The sequence below is a fragment of the Aquarana catesbeiana genome, linkage group LG05, assembly GCF_042186555.1.
Source record: "Aquarana catesbeiana isolate 2022-GZ linkage group LG05, ASM4218655v1, whole genome shotgun sequence".
NCBI lineage: Eukaryota > Metazoa > Chordata > Amphibia > Anura > Ranidae > Aquarana > Aquarana catesbeiana.
Window position 1 is genome coordinate 512,118,152 of NC_133328.1, and position 21,299 is coordinate 512,139,450.

General features: G+C 43.6%; 1 protein-coding gene across 13 annotated transcripts in view; it reads left to right on the forward strand.

Annotated features, from left to right (window-relative positions):
* Positions 1-21,299, forward strand: part of TGS1 (trimethylguanosine synthase 1) — a 90,394-nt gene that overhangs the window by 14,546 nt on the left and 54,549 nt on the right. For all 13 annotated transcript variants that reach the window (XM_073631617.1, XM_073631616.1, XM_073631627.1 and 10 more), the window contains 5 exons: positions 594-658; positions 6,733-6,908; positions 18,137-18,905; positions 20,123-20,237; positions 20,362-20,448. In XM_073631617.1, the coding sequence (XP_073487718.1) occupies positions 594-658; positions 6,733-6,908; positions 18,137-18,905; positions 20,123-20,237; positions 20,362-20,448 (1,212 nt within the window). The remainder of the gene's footprint in view (positions 1-593; positions 659-6,732; positions 6,909-18,136; positions 18,906-20,122; positions 20,238-20,361; positions 20,449-21,299) is intronic.

The following is a 21,299-nucleotide window of genomic DNA, read 5'->3' on the forward strand; positions in this document are numbered from 1 at the left end:
TCTGAGATGTGTTATTCTGATGGAAGGTACTAGCAGCACAACATCACAAGAAAGCCTTAACTTGTTTTGTACTGATGGTTTTTATTCATACAGTCAACTTAATGAGTAAGCAAAGCACCTGAAGGCTTTCTTGTGATGTTGCATTGCTAGTACCTACCATATGGTAATAACTCTTTGATCCGCAACAAGGAACATGGACCTGTGGTAATTTATTTTGGGCTGGTTTAGTGTGTATTGTCTTCAGTTTATCACTACGGGAGGGTATTTCCTGTTGGTTTTACTGACTGTACTTGTGGCTACTGGGAAGGGGGGGTTAGAATATGGGCTGAAGCACTGTAAATGTGATATGGGTCTACAAAGGAGTAGAGAGCCCTGTATACGGTGGGGACACTATACATGGTGACTGTAGAAGCTTGAACTCGGGGCCAGCTAAACTTCCCATAGTTATGCAGGCTGCATAAGCATAGAAAGTGAGAGATGAAGGTTCACAAGAGCACTGCTATGTCATGTTGTGGGACTATTGTAATTACTGGTCTTATACATTGCTTCTATCATTCTTTGCTAACAAATGTCTCTTCTCATTTTCTTTCTAGTGATCGACATTTGTACTATTTAGGTCTAAGGGGAGTTTATAGAACTAAAAAGAATAATGAAAGAGGTAATGTGAGTGTGTGTGATCCTCTATATTTGTATCTGTTCCTCTATATTTGCTTTATCGTGTTAAACTGTACTTATAGTCACTGACTGTGGAAAACTGCTGATTGCTTTAGCAGTAATCTCCAATGCCTTCTCCTAAGGGCACTTAGAGTCTTCTAAGAATATACAAACCCATGTACAGTATATTGTGCTTGAGGAAGACATCAAAAAGTTTTTTTTTTTTATTTGTCAACACTCCCAGCTGATACCACTACTTGAGAAAGGTAGGTCTACATTTTAAAAACTCTACCCATAAAGAACCTTTCAAGCTGTGTCTCCTTTCTTCCAGTCTCAAATTGGGGACATGTCAGGGATCTTAGGTTAAACAACTTTTTGTCATCACTACAGTCACCATTTATTCATTTGATCATATGTCCTCTTTAGCACTTTATCTCTAGGAAGGCACATAATTTGCTTAGTCGTTCCTCATGCAGATGAGGCATAACCAAGGGTAAAAATATAAATTTATCCCTTGAATAAATACCCTTTTTATGCCAGAAAATATCTCCCTGCTTTATTAGCTGTAGCCTGACATTGCATTGTTTTGCTAAGTCTGTGGTCTACCAGGACCCCCAAGTCTTTTTTCATCGCTGATTCCCCCAGTGTACCACCTCCAAAATAATTTTTGCAAGAAAATATTTAGTACCCAAATGCATTACTTTGCATGTTTTAATATTGAACCTCATCTGCCAAGTAAAACGTATGTCAAGGGCACTCAGAATGTCAGGACCAGGCAGATAGTGTCTTTATTGTATGGATGAAGTGGTCTTCAAACACTCAACAGTATCTCCGCACTGTTGAGACCCTGGAAGCCAGCTTTGGGGAACTTCAATTACAGGACTTATATATTATAATATTTTTGTTGCCTGGCGTGAAGCCAGGAAGTGGTACCCGTAGAAATATGTGGGTGTGAGGTTTTCTCTTTCTTTCTCCAATCGGTAGAGGAAAGGAGTTTGGCCTTAAGTACCGTTAAGGGTCAGAATTCGTCCCTATCCATTTTTCTCCAGGGGGCGTTGTTTCTCACTCCTTGTTTCATACCTCATACAGCATGTAACTTGGACAGTCCCACCTGTCAGGCCATTCTTGTGTCCTTGGGACTTGAATTGATGTTGACTATCCTTACAGTGGCCACTTTTTGAACCAATCAGGGGATTCTGTTGGTCCTTTATTCTCAAAAGGTGGCTTGGTTGCTATCACTAGGTGGAGTGTCCGAGTTGGCGGCTCTTTCATGCAAGGGGCCATTCTTGGTCTCGCATCAAAAGGTGATGTTGCGTTCTCATCTTATTTTTATTGCTTAAGTCGTTTCTACTTTTTCACTTGAATCAGAACAGTCTTTCCTTTTATTTTTCTCTTAATCCACAGTCGGTAGGAGAAAGATCGCTACCTACTCTAGAGGTAATTCAGACGTTCAGAGTCTACTTGAGTTGTCGTCACAAGTCAGGAATCCTGGTTTGTGCTGCCAGAAGAGCCCAGGAAGGGCAGGCGGCATCCAGGTCGAATATTTATTTAGCAGTAGATCTGCCAATTTATCAATGATGCCTATGGTTTAAATAGCAAAAAACTCATTTTTTTTCTGGGGAGAGATTCTCTACCAGGCGTGGGAGTATCTTGGGCCATCCATCATCGGATGTCAGTGGCCCAGGTGTACAAGACCACTGTTTTGTTTTTTTGGTTTATACATCTACAGGGTTTTACCAGGTTGATGTCAATCATGTAGAAAATACTGCCTTTGGCCTCAGCGTATTACAAATAGCGGAGTAGGTCCTTCTTTGGTGGCAGTTTCTATAATAGTGTCTCCCTCCCCTCAAGGGCATTGCTTTGGGACATCCCACATAGTATTTACTATGGCTGCTCTGTGTCCCATGATATACAATAAAGAAAATAGGGTTTTTAATACAGCTTACCCGTAAAATCCTTTTCTTGTAGTACACGTGACATAGAGGTCCCCCCTCTTGCTGGGATATACATTGCTTTGCTACAAAACTGAGGTACTTCCTGTGTGGGAGGTGTCCCCCTTAATGTTGTTCCACTCCTCTGGACCTGTATAGCACACTGCAGGAAAGCACCTTGGTCAGAACCCTGCACAGGGTTCCATTATGAAGGGTCCAGCGCTGTAAGGCTGCATTACAGGCAAACCTTTTGGAATCCTCTCTCCTCACAATGAGGCTCGGGTACCATCCATTTTTGTCTGACAGCTATTTCGAATGGATCCGATTGAAGTCCATGATTCCTAAGAACCGTCCAGACCTCCAAGTATGCTCCAAGAGCACATGTAATCCATGACCATCACCTTGAAGACACTGGCGAAAAAATGGAAGTACTTCCTGTATGGGAGGGGTTATATAGAGGGGGACTTCCTGTCTTGGGTGTGCCAGTGTCCATTCACCTATAGGTGGCGTATAACCCACATAGTAATTACTATGGCTGCTCTGTGTCCCGTAATGTACTCCAAGAAAAGGATTTTACAGGTAAGCTGTATTAAAAATCCTATTATACTTACCTGCTCTGTGCAGTGGTTTTGCACAGAGCAGCCCGGATCCTCCCCTTCTCTGGTCCCACGTCGGTGTTCCTTGCTCCTCCCTCCTGCCGGGTGCCTCCACAGCAAGCGGCTTGCTGTGGGGGCACCCAAGCAGGCACACTCCCAAGCCGCGGCTCTGGCTGACCATTCACACACACACAGCCGTGGCTTGGCACCTCCCCACCTTCTCCTTATTGGCTCATTGGCTGTGATTGACAGCCAATGGCTCCCGCTGCTGCCAAAAGCCAATCAGAAGTGCGAGTCCCTGGAGAGATGAGGATCTCATGGACATTACTGGATCGAGAGGGGGCTCAGGTAAGTACTGGGAGGGCTGGGGCATCTGCTGCACACAGAAGGTTTTTTTTATCTTCATGCATAGAACGCATGAAGGTAAAAGAAAAAACCTTGTGCCTTTACAACCACTTTGTTAGGTGTTCTCTAACAAAACCCCATAATTAATTTACAATTTTTAGAATTTGAAACTACAGCCAGAAGTACTGACAAAGAAAGGCATCACAACTCTCATTGCTGATATGGTCTCTCACACTCCCTTTCAGATTGCTGTTGACCTATAGACATACTCCACTACCTCAAATTTACCAACCATGTCCTTCCTGGAGAGAGCATAACCTTCCATATTAGCAGTCTAGTCCTGTGTGTTGTTCATCCATGTCTTTGATACTACCACAAAGTCAAACTTCTTCAATAGCAGAAGATTCTAGCTCTTCCATTTTGTTTGGCAGGCTTTTAGCATTTGTGTAATTGCCACTTAATTTTGAAATCCTTTTTTAGTATGCTATTGTTTTTTGTGTTGCAATTTGTTTTTGCTAGACTTCCTTCAGTGTAGTTCTGCTGCGATTGTCGTGCGAAAAATCATGGCAAACTGCATAGTGCAAAGAAGCCCCTGATTCTATTTTGGCCGACAAGCTTCACACAGTGTGGTTTGCTGCAATTGCAGCACGAATTATCGAGCCAGTTCAAGACCGTGTTTTTAGGTGCCACTTAAAAATAATGGCATCTGAAAAGTGCATTGTGCAATTTGTCATTTTAGGAGAGCGTTTTGAAATCACGGGCAGAATCGCAGCGGTCTTGCTTGAGATTCAAAACGGCCAGGTGTGAATGCAGCCCACTACCCTCTTTCTTATGTTTTATGGAGTGTAAGACCATTTTAAATCCATGATAAAAATTTTCCTTTATAAAGATAAACAGTAGCCTGCTTTCAAGAATAAAATCTTTAATTCTATGTCTAGTATCCACTGCTGTAAACTCATAAGACACCCAGGTGTCAGTTATTGTGATGGAAGCCAATGTCCCACTGCCTTTTAAATGAGTTCCCTCTATGATTTAAACTTCTCAGTCTGTCACTTGCACATTCAGAAATGCCTGCAGGTCTGTTGGTTTTGGATTCAACTGCTTCTTTGTTATGCAGGCTGTTTGCACAGAATGCTTTAGTATCTTGAAAATAACATGTTGCTGGATCTTGGAATGACTATTTTAAATTCATGAGCCGTAAATCTTAAGATTTACTTTGTATGTTTTGTGTGCACTGCATTCCTAATTGCAGCATAACTTCATCTTTATAGAGCAGTATGGGCATGGTTTTGTGTTTGTGTATCTATAGGCAAAACGTGTTTGTTTTGTGATGGTGTTTTTTTTTTTATGACATATTTACCAGACCCTTCCCCCACTCTCCATCTTGAAAGAGAAGCCCAGCAGCACTGCGAGGGTAGAGGGGACACACAGGGGGCCTGGGCAGCAAGGGAAGATGTATGGTGCACAGGGAGGGTAATCCGTGTGGTGGTGAGGGCAATTACTGGAACTGATCCCCTGTATGGCTCTCTCTGCAGCAGCTGAAAGCCAATGGGAGAGAGAGGAGATGAAGACATCTTTCAGCTGCTGCAGAGAGAGCCATACAGGGGATTGGTTCTGGTAATTGCACACCACAGGGATCACCCTCCCCACATCAAATTCACTCTGCTGCCTGCCCCCCCCCCCCCCCCCCCCCCTCCATACAGGAGAACCCGGTGGTGTACCCCCTTATCCATGGACCTGGTTGGAGATTACCATAAACGTTTGGTTTCACCATCACTGTCTATCCCAGTGACATTTGTCACTAAGACAAATAAAAAGGGTGAAACCTTCAAGCCCGTACAGAGATGGCAAATCAAGACTGACAGAGGTTCTAACCCTGCTGTGCTATATCTATAGCCAGAAAATCTTTTGAAGAGAGAGATCATTTAAATAACCCTTTTTAAAAAGGAAACATTATCTTTAATATACTATAATACACGTTTTTTATGATGAAAGCATAGTGTAGTATAGCCTAACAAAGAACTTGAACCATTAACATCAGTTGCTACTTCTCATTTGAGCTTACAGTATAGTTTGACTGTCAGCTATATGCCTAGATTGTATTGGTATTGAGAGTGAAAGTTATTCTGTGCATTTGGATTGTGGAAGGAAAAAGTTCAGACACAGGTAGGACATACAAATTCTATGCAGGTAGCATATTACTGGTGGAAACCAATACCACAATGCTGCATACAGTGATAAACACATGGCTTCCATGCCTTCTGTAGACCGCCTCACCCCTTCTCCTTTAAAGCGTTCCTGTACTTGGAAAAATATGTAGGCTGCTGACCCCCTTCTGGAAATATATTGCTCTTGTGTAGATGCTAATTGTCTGACTGCTTCCAGCTTTAGTACTTTGAATGGGAAAAGGTTCTACAAGTTGCACATCACTGCAGGAGCCTGTAAGTGTGTGAATGACTGCCTGAGCCCAGGCTCTAGCCAAGCCATGTGCAGTTTGTAGGACTTTTTCCTATTTGTATTGCTGGAGCTGGAATGAGCTCTGTCCTTGCCTGCTCTCCTAGTGGCATATCATAGGGGAGGACCTGGCTGGAGTCTTGAGGGGCATCCATCATTCGGTTTTTGGTCACATTTAGTACTTCCAGTGGGAAAACGGAAAGGTCCTACAAGCCGCACATCACTGCAGGACCCCGTAAGTGTGTGAATGACAGCCTCAGAATGGGCTATAGCCAAGCCACGTTCGGCTTGTAGGACCTTTTCCTATATGTATTGCTGGAGCCGGGATGAGCACTGTCCTTGCCTGCTGTCCTAGTGGCGTATCATTGGAGAGGACCTGGCTGGAGTCTCGAGCGGCACCCACCATTCGGTTTTTGGTCACGATTACTACTTTGAGTAACAGACTTGACTAAGCATGCCACAAGTGATATTCTTGATATGCGTACTTGTTCTGCATCAATGAGTGATAGTATTGAAATAATTGGATAAATGATATCCAGATAGCTAGTATTTTGGGAAGGGGAGAGCAGCTAGGTCAGCCCCCATATTTTTTTTCTGTACAAATTTTTAATAGGTGGTCATGTCATTAGCTATTCTTGATACATTTATTCTTTTAGACACAACAATGACTGAGATCCAGCAAAAATAAAACTGCAGTAGCAATTGGAGATCTTTTTATACCAGATTATTAAAATGTATTGACCTACCCACAGATTATGGAGAAGATGAGGAAGAGTGCGAAGAGGAAGATTCTCCAGATTTACTGGCAGCGTCTGAAACTTCCAAAGCTTCCATTGTGGAAGAAGAACTGGACTCAGAGACTGAACTAATGTTACAAATGGGCCTTCCAGTAAAGTTTGGTGGATCATCATATAAGAAAAACTTTTCGGTAAGATCTTCTGCACCCCAAGAGCTTTTTTCTGAAAGTTTAAATGGTTGTCAGACATTGACAGTGTTAAATAAAATTAGTTTTACCATTACTTTATTAGTGCTATATATATTTGGAGACAGAATAGTTAGAAAGCAAATAATGGCAATGTTATCCTGCTAAGCAATCCATCTGTGGCACTTTCCTCCCAAGGTGGAAGAAAATTCCCAGGGTTTCATTGCATTTACTGCACTATTCAATTTCTTAAAATTACAGAATTGTTCTTTTTAATTTCTGTCTTCTATAAACCAATGATAGGGTCCATAACTTACATCCAAACCGTTAAAAAAAACACCCACCTTAGATCCCAAACATTATGACCACATCCATGCCACATTCCAGCCAGTAAATTATGAAGTTTGTTTCCCTGGAGACCCCCTTGTAATATTGTATGGTTATTAGACTTCTAGGTCTTGATAGTACTTTTCATGCTCATTAATAGCTTGACCTCCGGAAGATATAACTCCCTGCATGACCAGGCCATTTTCTTTGTGATATGGCACTGCGTTACTTTACCTGACAATTACACGGTCATACAACGCTGTACCCAAATACAATTTATATCATTTTTTTCCAGACAAATAGGTGGTGGTATTTGATCACCACTGCGTTTTGCGCTATTAACAAAAATAGACTGACAATTTTGAAAAAAAAATTTTTTTTTTTACTTTATGCTATAAAACCTATCCAATTAAAACATTGAAAAAATCTAATTTCTTCATAAATTTAGGCCAATATGAATTCTGTTACATATTTTTGGTAGTAAAAATCCCAATAAGCGTATATTGATTGGTTTGCACAAAAGTTATAGTGTCTACAAACTGTGGGATATATACTGCAATGTTTATTTTTATACTAGTAATGGTGGTCGATAGTGGGACTGCGATATTGCGGCGGACAGTCGGATACTAACTGACACTTTGTGGGAACCAATCCAAAAAAATATGCACTGTCACTGTACTAATGACACTGGCTAGGAAAGGGTTAAACATCTATGGCGATCAATGGGTTAACTGTGTGCTAACCAGTGTTTTACTGTACTCTGTTTCCTGCTTTCAATCAGGGAAGTGATGGATTTCATATCCAGCTTAGCAGGGACACAAAATCCACCCCCCGACTCTGTCAGAACGGAGATCTACCCTGTTAACAGATCTCTGCTCTGTGTCTCTGCAGTTGGCGGTGCCGGTGGACATCCAGTGACTGGCACCCACAGATCGGCTTCTGCTTTGAGTAATATTGCAATTGTGGGTCAGGATGTGTGCTAAATTGCTTAGTGTGTAGACACAAAACAAATTGGCCCAGCGCACAAAAATACTGAGTATTTCCTTTGGTTTCCAGGAGGATCAATGATATGGTAGGGGCAAGGGATTAAAGCAGCCCTGCTTCCTTGCCCGCACAGGTTTGCTGTATGGCCTTGTGTACCTACAACCCTTTCAGAACTGTTATTTTATTCAAAGGTAGTTCTCATATATTGAGTAACATATGTTATATATAATTTTTCACATGGCAAAATATACTTCATTGCACGTCAAACTAATTGTAATACTTTCTATTTTATGTGCAAATAAATAAAGAGAGGCTTTAGGCCCCATTCCCACAGTTTTTTTCTATTTTTCTTTATCGTACATCACGGGACACAGAGCCACAGTAATTACTGTTTGGGTTATATGGCGCCTTCAAGTGATGGACACTGGCACACCCTAGACAAAAAGTTCAATTCCCCATATAACCCATCCCCTTACCGGGAGTACCTCCGTTTTTCCGCCAGTGTCTTAGGTGTTGGTCACGAGTAAAGATGTGCTGTGTTGAGCTCCGCTGGAAAAATTTTTGCTGGGACAAGACATGCAACTGGATCGATTCAAAGTGTCTTTCCAGGCCAAATTGAATGGTACCCGGACCTCGTGGTGGAAGAAACGAGGTTCTGCCTGTAACGCTTCTCTTTTTAGAGAGCTGGACCCCGGGATCCAGTGCTTAGTTTTTTCAGCCATTATTCGTGGTGGGGTGCTTTACATGTCCAGGAGTGTGGATCCCCCAACAATTTTTGTGTTTTGCCATCGACGCAATCAGAGATTCTATTCTTCAAACCTCTCGCCTTATGCTTGGGTTGGTACATATGCGTGGAACCCTATGGTTAAGAAGTTGGTCAGCCGAAGCGCCATGCAAAAAGCTCCTGGCTGGTTTTCCTTTCCGCTGTGAAAAGCTGTTTGGGATGATTTGGACAAATATATCCAAAAGATATCAAGTGGGAAAGTACCCTTTTGCCAGTTAAGAAAAAGAGTAAACGTCCCTCATTTAAACTGGCTGTTTCTCCAGTGCCAGGGGCATCAGCCTCCAGGCAGTCGTGACGGCCTCCACCATCAGGTTCAAGAGGTAAACCTCAGGGTCAACCCCAGGGACAAAAGAAGTCCTGGGGGAGGAAACCTGCAAGACAGAACGCTAAAGCCTCTTTATGAAGGGACGCCCCCGCTCGTTCGAGTGGGGGGAAGACTTCTACAGTTCTCAGGGGTCTGGCAGGAAGAATTTCGAGACAGATGGGTGGTCTCCACAATAGCTCTAGGTTACAAACTAGAGTTCCAAAAATTCCCGGCTGCTGGTTTCCTCAGGTCAAATGTACCCAAAGATCCAGAGAAAATGAAGTCTCTCTTTCAAGCGTTAGACTGACTTTTGATGCAAAAAGTGATCATGGTGGTCCCCATGGAAGAGCAGGGGTTGGGGTTTTATTCAAACCTTTTCACGGTGCCAAAGCCAAATGGAGAATTCTAGATCTCAAAGATCTAAACCGGTGTCTGAATAGCCACTCTTTTCGCATGGAGTCAATCCGATCAGTAGCCTCCATCCTACAAGGAGGAGAACTTCTGGCATCAATCGTCATCAAGGATGCATACCTGCATGTACCTATTTTCCCCGCTCACCAGAAATATCTGCGTTTTGAAGTAGAAAAACGTCATTTTCAGTTTGTAGCCTTGCCTTTCGGTCTAGCTGCTGCACCTTGGGTGTTTACAAAACTTCTGACCAGATTAAGGACTCAAGGTATAACAATAATAGCATACCTAGACGACCTGCTTTTGATAGACCGGTCGGTAGCCCGCTTGGACCAAAGCATGGTCAACACAGTCAACTACCTGGAATATCTAGGTTGGGTCCTCAACCTAGAGAAATCTTCTTTAAAGCCAGTAAGAAGGTTAGAACACTTGGGTCTGGTCATAGATACAGCCCAGACGAGGGTGTTTTTACCCCAGGCAAAGATCAGCGCTATAAAGGAGCTGGTTCAGGTGGTCAGGGCGAAGAAGGGTCTTTCTTATCGCCTTTGTATGAGGTTGTTGGGGAAGATGGTGGCTTCATTCGAAGCAGTTCTCAATACTCAGTTTCATTCGAGACTGCTGCAAAACAGTATCCTGCCTGCCTGGAACAAGAAGGTCCAAGCACTAGATTTTCTAATGCGTTTGTCGCCAAAAGTGCGCCGGAGCCTCAGTTGGAGGATATCCGAGAATCTGCAGAAGGGGGAATCCTTCTTACCAGTTACCTGGAAGGTGGTAATAACAGATGCCAGCCTTTTGGGTTGGGGAGCAGTGCTGGAAGAGACGTCTGTCTAAGGGAAATGGTCCAGAACCTTGCCCATCAACATTCTAGAGATTCGGGCAGCGCACCTAGCCCTAAAGGCCTGGACATTCAGGTTGCGGAATTCTCCTGTCAGGATTCAATCCGACAATGCCACAGCAGTGGCTTATATCAATCACCAAGGGGGCACCAGAAGTCAGGCAGCCCAGGGAGAGGTAAACCATATCCTAACCTGGGCAGAAAAGCATGTGCCATGCATATCAGCAATCTTCATTCCAGGGTAGAGAACTGGCAGGTGGACTACATAAGTCGCCAGCAGTTGTTCCCGGGGGAATGGTCCCTTCACCCCCAACATGTTCCTGGCTATATGCCAAAGATGGGGGATCCCGGATGTAGATCTGTTTGCGTTCAGGTTCAACAACAAAGTCGACAACTTTGTGTCAACAACAAGGGATCCACTCGCATGCGGAACAGATGCGTTGGTGACCATGTGGGATCAGTTCTTACTGATTTATGCATTCCCTCCTATTCTGCTGCTACCTCGACTTCTTCACAGGATCAAGCAGGAAAGGAAGTCGGTAGTTCTTGTGGCCCAGAAGATCTTGGTATGCAGAAATAGTAAAGATGGCGTTAGGGGCCCCATGGACCCTACCACCACGTCCAGTCCTGCTATCGCAGGGACCAGTGTTCCATCCTACTTTACAAACGCTAAATTTAACGGTTTGGCTATTGAGACCCACATTCTGAAGAATCATGGGCTTTCAGGCTCAGTGATATCTACCTTCATTAATGCAAGGAAGCCAGCTTCCAGAGTCATTTATTATAGAATCTGGAAAGCATATGTTTCCTGGTGTGAATCCAGGGGTTGGCATCCCAGAAAGTATGTCATAGGTAGAATTCTTGCCTTTCTGCAAATGGGGTTAGAGATGAAGCTGGCCTTGAGTACTATCAAGGGCCAGGTCTCGGCCTTATCGGTATTGTTTCAAAGTCCGCTTGCTTCGCATTCTTTGGTCCGAAGCTTTATACAGGGGGTAACGTGGCTTCATCCACTGGTTAGAGCACCCCTGAACCCTTGGGACTTGAATTTGAGTTCTGTCATTATATCAGAAACCATCTTTCTGAGCCGATACAACATATTCCCTTGGTCCTTTTGACAAGGAAGCTAGTTTTTCTGGTAGCCATTTCTTCTGCAAGAAGGGTATCAGAATTGGCAGCTCTTTCTTGTAAAGAGCCATATTTAATCATTCACAATCCTCATCCTAGCTTTCTGCCAAAGGTGGTTTCAGGTTTTCATCTAATCCAGGATATTGTTCTACCTTCATTTTTTCCAGAACCCTGTTCTACAGAAGAAAAGTCGCTACTTTTTGTAGTGAGAGCAGTCAAAATCTATTTAAAGGCGACTGCTCAGATTCGGAAAGCAGACGTTTTGTTTGTGTTGCCTGAAGGTCCAAGAAATTGACAGGCAGCGTCGAAATCTACTATTGCCAAATGGATTCGGCAAGTAATTTTTCAAGCTTATGCTTTGAAGAGGAAAGTTCCACCTTACTTATCGTACATCACAGGACACAGAGCCATAGTAGTTACTATGTGGGTTATAGGCCACCTTCAGGTGATGGACACTGGCACGCCCTGAATTAAAAAGTGCACTCCCTATATAACCCCTCCTGGTGGGAGTACCTCAGTTTTTTTGCCAGTGTCTAAGGTGTTGGCCATGAGTAAAGATGTGCTGTGCTGAGCTTCACTGGAGCAATCCTTGATGGGGCTAGCCATGCAGCCGGATCCATTCAAAGTGTCTCTTTTGGCCTAATTGAATGGTACTCGGGCCTCATATCCGAAGAAACAAGGTCTTGCCTGTAATGCTTCTCTTTTAGAGAGCTGGACCCAGGAATCCAGTACTTGTTGGTATTAAGGCCCTAAAGTTTTTACTGACGGTGGTGCTATTACAGTTCCAGGATTGTGGGTTTCTTCAAGGATCCCCAGCTCCTGAAGGTTTAACGGAACCCACCGTGAAGGGTGAAGATTGGGTTTGTTGGTTTACCACTCACGGTCTCATGCTTCTCAGCCCGCGCTGTGTCTTGAAAGCTGAAGATGCTTCTTCCTCTGGCCAAACAGCAGACCTCCGGTAAGTCTGGGGGGTTCCCTCTCCCCACCAGACGCCCCCCTGTGCTGGTTTTCTTCCCCTCTTCAGTGGGGAAAGAGCGCTGCAAGATTTGAAAAAAAAAGCGCAAACTGCACGCTGTTCGGTGGCTTTCAGACCCCCCTCGCCATTTCTGCTTCCCTCCCTTGATCCCATAGGAAAAAGAGGGGAAGGGCCGTAGGCGATGCGGGGCTTAGCGCGGCGTTGGCGTCCTCCAACGTCCAGTGCGGGAAGGTATGTTTTTAAAAGGCACCATGTGTGTTCTTGCAAGCTGTGGAGGGGCACAAGAGCAAAAGTAAAACAGAATATTAAAGCCTCCTTAAGAAGGGGCGCCCCCACTCGCTCGAGTGGGGGGAAGGCTTCTACAGTTTTCAAGGGTCTGGCAGGAACAATGTCAGGACAGATGGGTGGCTTCCTCAATTTCTCTAGGTTACAAACTAGAGTTCCGAGAGTTCCCATCTCCTCGTTTTCTCAGATCAAACATTCCCAAAGATCCAGTGAAAAAGAAGTCTCTCTTTCTAGCTTTGGGTCATTTCTTGTCTCAAAGAGTTATATCAGTGGTCCCCTTGGAAGAAGCAAGGTTTAGGGTTTTTTTCAAACCTGTTCACGGTTCCAAAACCGGGGATGTCAGACCCATTTTAGGTATCAAAGATCTAAACCGGTTTTCGAATATCCATTCTTTTCGCATGGGGTCAATACAATCAGTAGTCTCCATCCTACAAGGGGGAGAACTTCTGGCGTCAATTGTCATAAAGAATGCTTATCTCCATGTGCCAATTTTCTCCGCTCACCAGAAATTTCTACACTTCGAGGTAGAAAATCTTCATTTCCAGTTTGTAGCGTTGCCTTTCAGTCTAGCTACTGCACCTTGAGTATTTACAAAGGTCCTGGCTCCACCTTTGGCCAGGTTAAGGGCTCAAGATATAACAATACTAGCCTACTTAAGACGATCTTCTCTTCATAGATCAATCGGTAGCCCGCTTAAACCAAACTTTGGTCACCGCAGTTAGCTACCTGGGATACCTAGGTTGGATTTTCAACCTGGAGAAATCCTGCTTAAAACCATTAAGGAGATTGCAGTACTTGGGGCTGATCATAGATACAGCTCAGAAGAGAGTTTTTTTTTGCCCCAGGAAAGGATCAGTTCCATGAGGGAACTGATTCAGTTGGTCAAAACAAAAAAGAATCGTTCCTTATGCGCAGTTTCATTCAAGACTGCTTCAAAACAGTATCCTGTCAACTTGGAACAAAAGGGTCCAAGCTCTGGACTTTCCAATGCATTTATCCTCCGATGTGCGTCAGAGCCTCAATTGGTGGTTGATATCCAAGAACCTTCAAAAAGGAAAAATCCTTTCTACCAGTTACCTGGAAAGTGGTAACAGATGTCAGCCTTCTGGGCTGAGGAGCAGTCCTAGAAGAAGCATCTGTCTAAAGGAAATGGTCCAAATCAGAGATGACCTTGCCCATCAATATTCTAGAGATTCGGGCAGTACGCCTGGCTCTCGAGGCCTGGACGCCCAGACTACGGAATTGTCCTGTCAGGATCTAGTCCGACAATGCCACAGCTGTGGCCTATATCAATCACCAAGGGGCACGAGAAGTCATGCAGCCCAGAAAGAGGTGAATCATATTCTATCTTGGGCAGAAAACAACATTCCTTGCCTATCAGCAATTTTTTATTCCAGGGATAGAGAATTGACAGGCGGACTACTTGAGTCGCCAACAATTGTTCCCGGGAGAATGGTCCCTTCACCCTGACATCTTTCTGTCAACATGTCAAAGATGGGGAATTCCGGATGTGGATCTGTTTGCTTCCAGGTTCAACAACAAGATCGACAACTTTGTGTCAAGGACAAGGGATCCGATGGCATACGGAACAGATGCTTTGGTTTTTCAGTGGAATCAGTTTTTCACTGATCTATGCGTTCCCTCCTGTTCTGCTTCTTCTGCACCTTCTCGCAGGATCAAGCAAGAAGGGAAGGAGGTGATTCTTGTGGCCCCAGCATGGCCCAGGAGATCTTGGACCCTTGGACCCTACCACTATGGCCAGACCTTCTCTCGCAAGGTCCAGTATTCCATCCTACCTTACAAACGCTAAAATTAGCGCTTTGACTATTGAGACCCACATTCTGAAAGATGGTGGGCTGTTAGCTTCAGTAGCTTCTACTTGGTTAATGCTAGAAAGCTGGCCTCCAGAGTCCTATACTATAGAATCTGGGAAGCATATGTCTCCTAGTGTGAATCCAGGGGTTGGCACCCTGTAAAATATGTCATAGGTAGGATCCTTGAATTCCTACAGATAGGATTAGGAATGAAGCTGGCCTTGTACTATCAGAGGCCAGATGTCGGCCCTTTTTTTTTTTTTTCAAGGACCACTTGCTTCACTCTCTCTCTGGTTCGTAACTTTGTTCAAGGGGTAACGCGGATTAATCCTCCAGTTTGGTCACCCCTGAACCCTTGGGACTTAGTTTTAGTCCTGTCGGCTTGCGGAAGCAGCCTTTTCAGCCAATACGAGATATTCCCTTGTTCCTCTTGACGGGGAAAAAATAATTTTTTTCTTTGGTTTCCATATCTTCTGCAAGAAGAATATCAGCGTGGGCTGCTCTTTTTTGTAAAGAGCCATATTGGTTTATTCATAAGGATGAGGTTGTATTGCGGCCTCATCCTGAATTCCTACCGAAGGTAGTATCGGGTTTTCATTTAAACCAGGATATTGTTCTGCCTTCATTTTTTTTCCAGAACCTCGCTTCTGTGGAAGAAAGGTCACTACATTCTCTTGATGTGATGAGAGCAGTCAATGTCTATTGAAAGTGACCGCTTAGATTGATAAAACAGATGTTTTGTTTGTGTTGCCAGACGGTCCTAAAAGAGAACAGGCAGCATCAAAATCTACCATTTCTAAATGGATTCGTCATGTGATTGTTCAAGCTTATGGTTTAAAGAGGAAAATTCCTCCTTTTCATATTAAAGCGCACTCCACCAGGGCTGTTAGTGCTTCTTGGGCAGTGCATCACCAAGCCTCCATGGCTCAGATCTGCAAGGCCACAACTTGGTCTTCAGTCCATACATTTACCAGATTCTATCAAGTAGATGTAAAAGATCATGAGGATATCGCCTTTAGGCGCAGTGTACTGCAGGCTGCAGTATGAATCCTCTAGTCTCTTGGTGCCCTACTTTGTTGTGTCTCCCTCCCTTCAGTTGGCATTGCTATGGGACATCCCACACAGCAACTACTATGGCTGTGTGTCCCATGATGTACGATAAGAAAATAGGATTTTTATAACCGCTTACCCGTAAAGTCCTTTTCTTTGAGGTACATCACGGGACACAGAGGTCCCTCCCTTCTTGGTACACATGTATTGCATTGCTACAAACCTGAGGTACTCCCACCAGTGGGAGGGGTTATATAGGGTGTGCACTTTTTAATTTAGGGTGTGCCAGTGTCCATCACCTGAAGGTGGCCTATAACCCACATACTAACTACTATGGCTTTGTGTCCCGTGATGTACCTCAAAAAAAAGGATTTTACAGGTAATCTGTTATAAAAATCCTATTTTTCAAATCAAAGCGCACTCCACCAGTGCTGTTATTGTTCATGGGCAGTACATCACCAAGCCTCCGTGGCTCAAATCTGCAAGGCCGCAACTTGGTCTTCAGTCCATACATTCACCAGATTATATCCCCCTTGGGCGCAGTGTGCTGCAGGCAGCAGTATAGGTCCTCGGGTTTAATTGCACCCTACTTTTGTTTGTGTCTCCCTCCCCTCAGATAGCATTGCTCTGGGACTACCCATACAGTAATTACTGTGGCTCTGTGTCCCATGATGTATGATAAAGAAAATAGGATTTTTATAACCGCTTGCCTGTAAAATCCTTTTCTTAGAGTACATCATGGGACACAGAGGTCCCCACCCTCTGTGTCCCGTGATGTACTCCAAGAAAAGGATTTTACAGGCAAGCGGTTATAAAAATCCTATTTTTTAAATTAATTTTACATGGGTTTTGTATGCTGTTCTATTCATTCCAATTGAAGATGCTGTTTTTGGAAACTGCATCAAAAATGCATGGGATTTAGGGCCCATGTAGACTTGTGTTGTGGTAATGTGTGGCAATGCATGTTACATGCACTGCATTGCAAAATTTGGTGCAGATTTTTTGTGGAGTGTTGCCAGCCCATTAATTATTTTTTTGTGCGTTAACACATCGCAAAACTGTAAATGTCACCTTAAGGCGGACCTACACTGCATCTAAACACCACAAACCAAAAGCGCTTTTTAATTCATTCTTAATATTCAAAGCAACCCCCCCACACCACAGCCCACTGCACTTTAAATACTTGTCAGGAATACTCTACTCAGGCTTGACATAATTTGTCATTTAGGAGTGTGTGCTGTTTCTTTCTTCACTGTAAGCTGCAGCATCACCTGCACACCTGACTGCTGTCAGGTATGTTCTAGATCAGTGGTCTCCAAACTGCCGCCCGGGGGCTAGATGCGGCCCTTTGCGTGCCTTTATCTGGCCCTTGGGGCACTATTCCTTTTACTGACACTAACAATGGGGACACATTTCTTGCCACTGGCACCAACAATGAGGCACTATTCCTCCCATTGATACCAATGATGGGACACTATTCCTCCCACTAGCACCACCAAATAGGGGAATAATTCCTCCCACTGACACCAATGATGGGGCACTATTCCTCCCACCGACACCAATGATATGGCACCGTTCCTCCCACTAACACCAATGATGGGGCACTATTCCTGCCACTGACACCAATAATGGGGCACTATTCCTGCCACTGACACCAATAATGGGGCACTATTCCTGCCACTGACACCAATGATGGGGCACTATTCCTGCCACTGACACCAATGATGGGGCACTATTCCTCCTACTGGCACCAACGATGGGGCACTATTTCTTCCTATGACACCAACAATGGGGCACTATTTCTTCTAGTGGCACCAACGATGGGGCACTATTTCTTCCAATGACACCAGTGATGGAGCACTACTCCTCCCACTAACATCACCAATAAAGGCACTATTCCTCCCACTGACACCAATGATGGGGCACTATTCTTTCCACTGACACCAATGATGGGGCACTATTCTTTCCACTGACGCCAATGATGGGGCACTATTCCTTCCACTGACACCAGTGATGGGGTACTATTCCTTCCAATGACACCCATGATGGGGCACTGTTTCTCCCACTGATACCAATGATGGGACACTATTTCTTCCACTGACACCAATGATGGGGGACTATTCCTTCCACTGACACCCATGATGCGGCACTATTCCTTCCACTGACACCAATGATGGGGCACTATTCCTTCCACTGACACAGGACAATAAACTGGATCCTTTTTTAGAAAGTTTGGAGACCCCTGTTATAGATGACCGTTGGGTTCTGGGGACCATCAGAGAATGATCTGCTAGGTATTCAGAAAGTAGTAACTAGGGGTAATAATTACTGTCTCTTTTCAGCTATCAGATCATTCTGTGAAACAACCTAAAAATAGAAAGAAGAACCAGAGCAAGCACCAGAAATGTCAAAATGAGAGCCGTACAGAAGCTGTGGTAGAGCTGACAGGAGATGTTGAAATTGAAGAAGATAGTAATAAAAATCCTGATCAGACTCAAAATGGAGAAAGCCCATTAACAGTTTCCGAAAGCAGAGATTCCCTGCAACCCAAATCTGCAGATCCCACCATAGAGAAGAGTTGGGAAAATTATTGGAACCAGTATGGACAAGGGCTGCTGTGGCAGGATTGGGTTGTAAAGAACCCAGAGATTTGCCAGAGTAACTCCGAACCCTGGATTTCTCCTGAGACTTCAGAAGCGTGGAATAAACATTACAATGAATCCTACTGGCATTATTATGAGCAGTTTCACTACTGGACACAGCAGGGATGGACTTTCGACTCGCCAGGTGACTGTGCCAAAAATTCAGCTGAACAAGTTATACTTGATGCAAAACTCCTAAGCCGCTCTCTGCAGTTGCCGCCAAGTCTGAAAGAAGACATTGATGGTGTATGTGATGACGTTGTGAACGAACTGGAGAATATAAATCTTGATATAAAGGAAACTGAGCAGGACTGTGAATCTTTAAGTGTTATTTATGAGAGTCATCAGGCACAGGACACAGAGAGCCCTGAAACGCATTGTCCTTGTGATCCTGATCACTGTGATCGCAGAGATGGTGGTTCCGGGGAGACGGATGCACCATCTGGACGTTCTGCATCCTGTCAGCCAGGTCTGTAAAATTAGCACTTATTGATTGTACTAATGGCTAATTTATTGCTAATATATAACAGGAGATGGCCTTAGCACTTCTTTTATTAAAGCAATTTATAAATAGGAAAGAAAGCTTGTGGTGATTAACTGCTGGGCTTCTGTTTTCCTGCAGGCCTGATAATTTGTTCAAAAGTACAGTCCATGGTGGATAGTATTCTGTAAATATTAATAGCTCCAATAATAGAACTGATAAAGAGAGATACAAAAAAAATTATATGACAGACTTTTTGTATGTGATTTATTCAAACTGTAAGCTGTGATGGCAGTTTTAAAGCAGTTGTAATGGTATAATTATTTTTTTCCTAAAATAATAATGTTAAACTCACTGTTCTATGCAATGGTAATGCACAGAGCAGCCCCATACCTCCTCTTCTGGTGTCCTCTGTCGGCTTTCTCTGCTTCTCCTCTTCTGAGTGCCCCCATAGCAAGCAGCTTGCTATGGGGGCACCCTCCCTCTTCACAGGATTTGATTGACAGCAGCAGGTGCCAATGGCACCCACTACTGTCTCTATGCCTGTGAGAGAGAGGGATAGAAGAAAAGCACTGCTGCAAACGGCCATAGTGCTAGATTGACAAGCAGCCAGATAAATACATTGGGGGGGGGGCAGTTGGGGGGGTGCTCATGGAAGGTTTTTTACCTTAATGTATAGAATGCATTAAGGTGAAAAAACTCATGGCTTTAGAACCACTTTAAGCTCTACAGCTTATCGATGTTGCGGAGCTAATCATTTGAGCTGTCTACTAATGCCATTGATTACTTGGAGAAAGAAAACACTGCATGATAAAGCAATCAGTAATCCACATATCTTTTTATCTAGTCTACATGAGCTTGCACATACTTTATTTTAGCCCAAAGATTCCCTTTTTCCCTTGGGACACATAGCACATGGGAACCTCTATATGCTCTGGCATGCTCCAATGCTAACCAGTTGGGAGGCATGCATGGATTGTTGGGGGTATTGTGGCACTCGTGGAACCTTGTATTGTACAAGAGAATGAGTCCAGTTCATATAATGAGAATCCATTTTGAATGATAGCATGATGTATCTAGCACACAAACTGAGATTCTGTATCCAACAAAACTTGTTTTTTTAGTTTGCTCAGGTGACAGAATGATATACTATTAATGGTGGACTTGGAACCCTTTGAATTATTCTGATTTTTTTCCTAAATAAGTGTCACAACTGAGTCAAGAGAAAACTGTACAGAAAGGGCAAGCAACAATCAGTAGGGATGAGGGTGAGGACGAAGATGAACCTCCAGAGTACAAACAAGCAAAAATAAAGAGAAGGTAAGTTTAAAATCTGACCAGCCAGAAATATGGTCTGTAATGTGCTTCCTTTTCATGTGCAGCATGTTTTCACATCTTTGTATTAATAAGTGGAAAATTGTTTTTTAATTTTTTTTTTTAATAGTCATGAACTGGATGCTGAGGAGAACCCATTGGAAGTGTTTGCTGAATCTTCCACTATCCTTGGACTGAAGCATGGCAAAGGACAGAAGTAAGTATGCATTGACAAAGAAAAGAAGTGAGTAAGCATATCAAGACAAGCTGGTTTTGCTTACTTTTGAACTCCAACCAACCTGACTGGTTTTCCATTCAGATGTTTTTGGAAGCCTTAAAATAAGCACAGATAATCAAAGAAAAATGTGATATAAAGCAATTTGATGTAGCCACATTAAAGAAATAATGTTGTAATAAGTGATATTTTTATTAACTATACAGTGGGAAAAATAATTATTTGATTCCCTGCAGATTTTTTAAGTTTGTCCACTTAAGGGCCAATCTTTTTTATCATAGGTGTTTTTTAAATGATAGAGACAGAAAATCAACCAGAAATGCAGAAAAACCCATGATACAAATGTTATAAATTGAGTTTCATTCAGTGACTTGTGTACTTGGTGGAGAAACCCTTGTTGGCAAGCACAGAGGTAAGATGTTTCTTGTAGTTGGTGACCAGGTTTGCACACATCTCAGGAGGGATTTTTGTCAACTCTTCTTTACAGATCTTCTTGGCTGTCGCTGGGCAACTCAAAGTTTAAGCTCCATCCATAAATTTTCTATAGGATTACGGTCTGAAGACTGGCTAGGCCAATCCAAGACCTTAATGTACTTCTTCTTGAGCCACTCCTTTGATGCCTTGGTGGTATGTTTTGGGTCATTGTCATGCTGGAAGACCCATTCACAGCCCATCTTCTGTGTTCTGGCTGAGGGAAGAAGGTTCTCATCCTAGATTACAAAAAACATGGCCCCGTCCATTGGCCCCTCAATTCGGCAAAATCGGCCCGTACCTTTAGAAGAAAAGCAACCCCAAAGCTTAATGTTTCCACCTCTGTGCCTGACTGTAGGGAT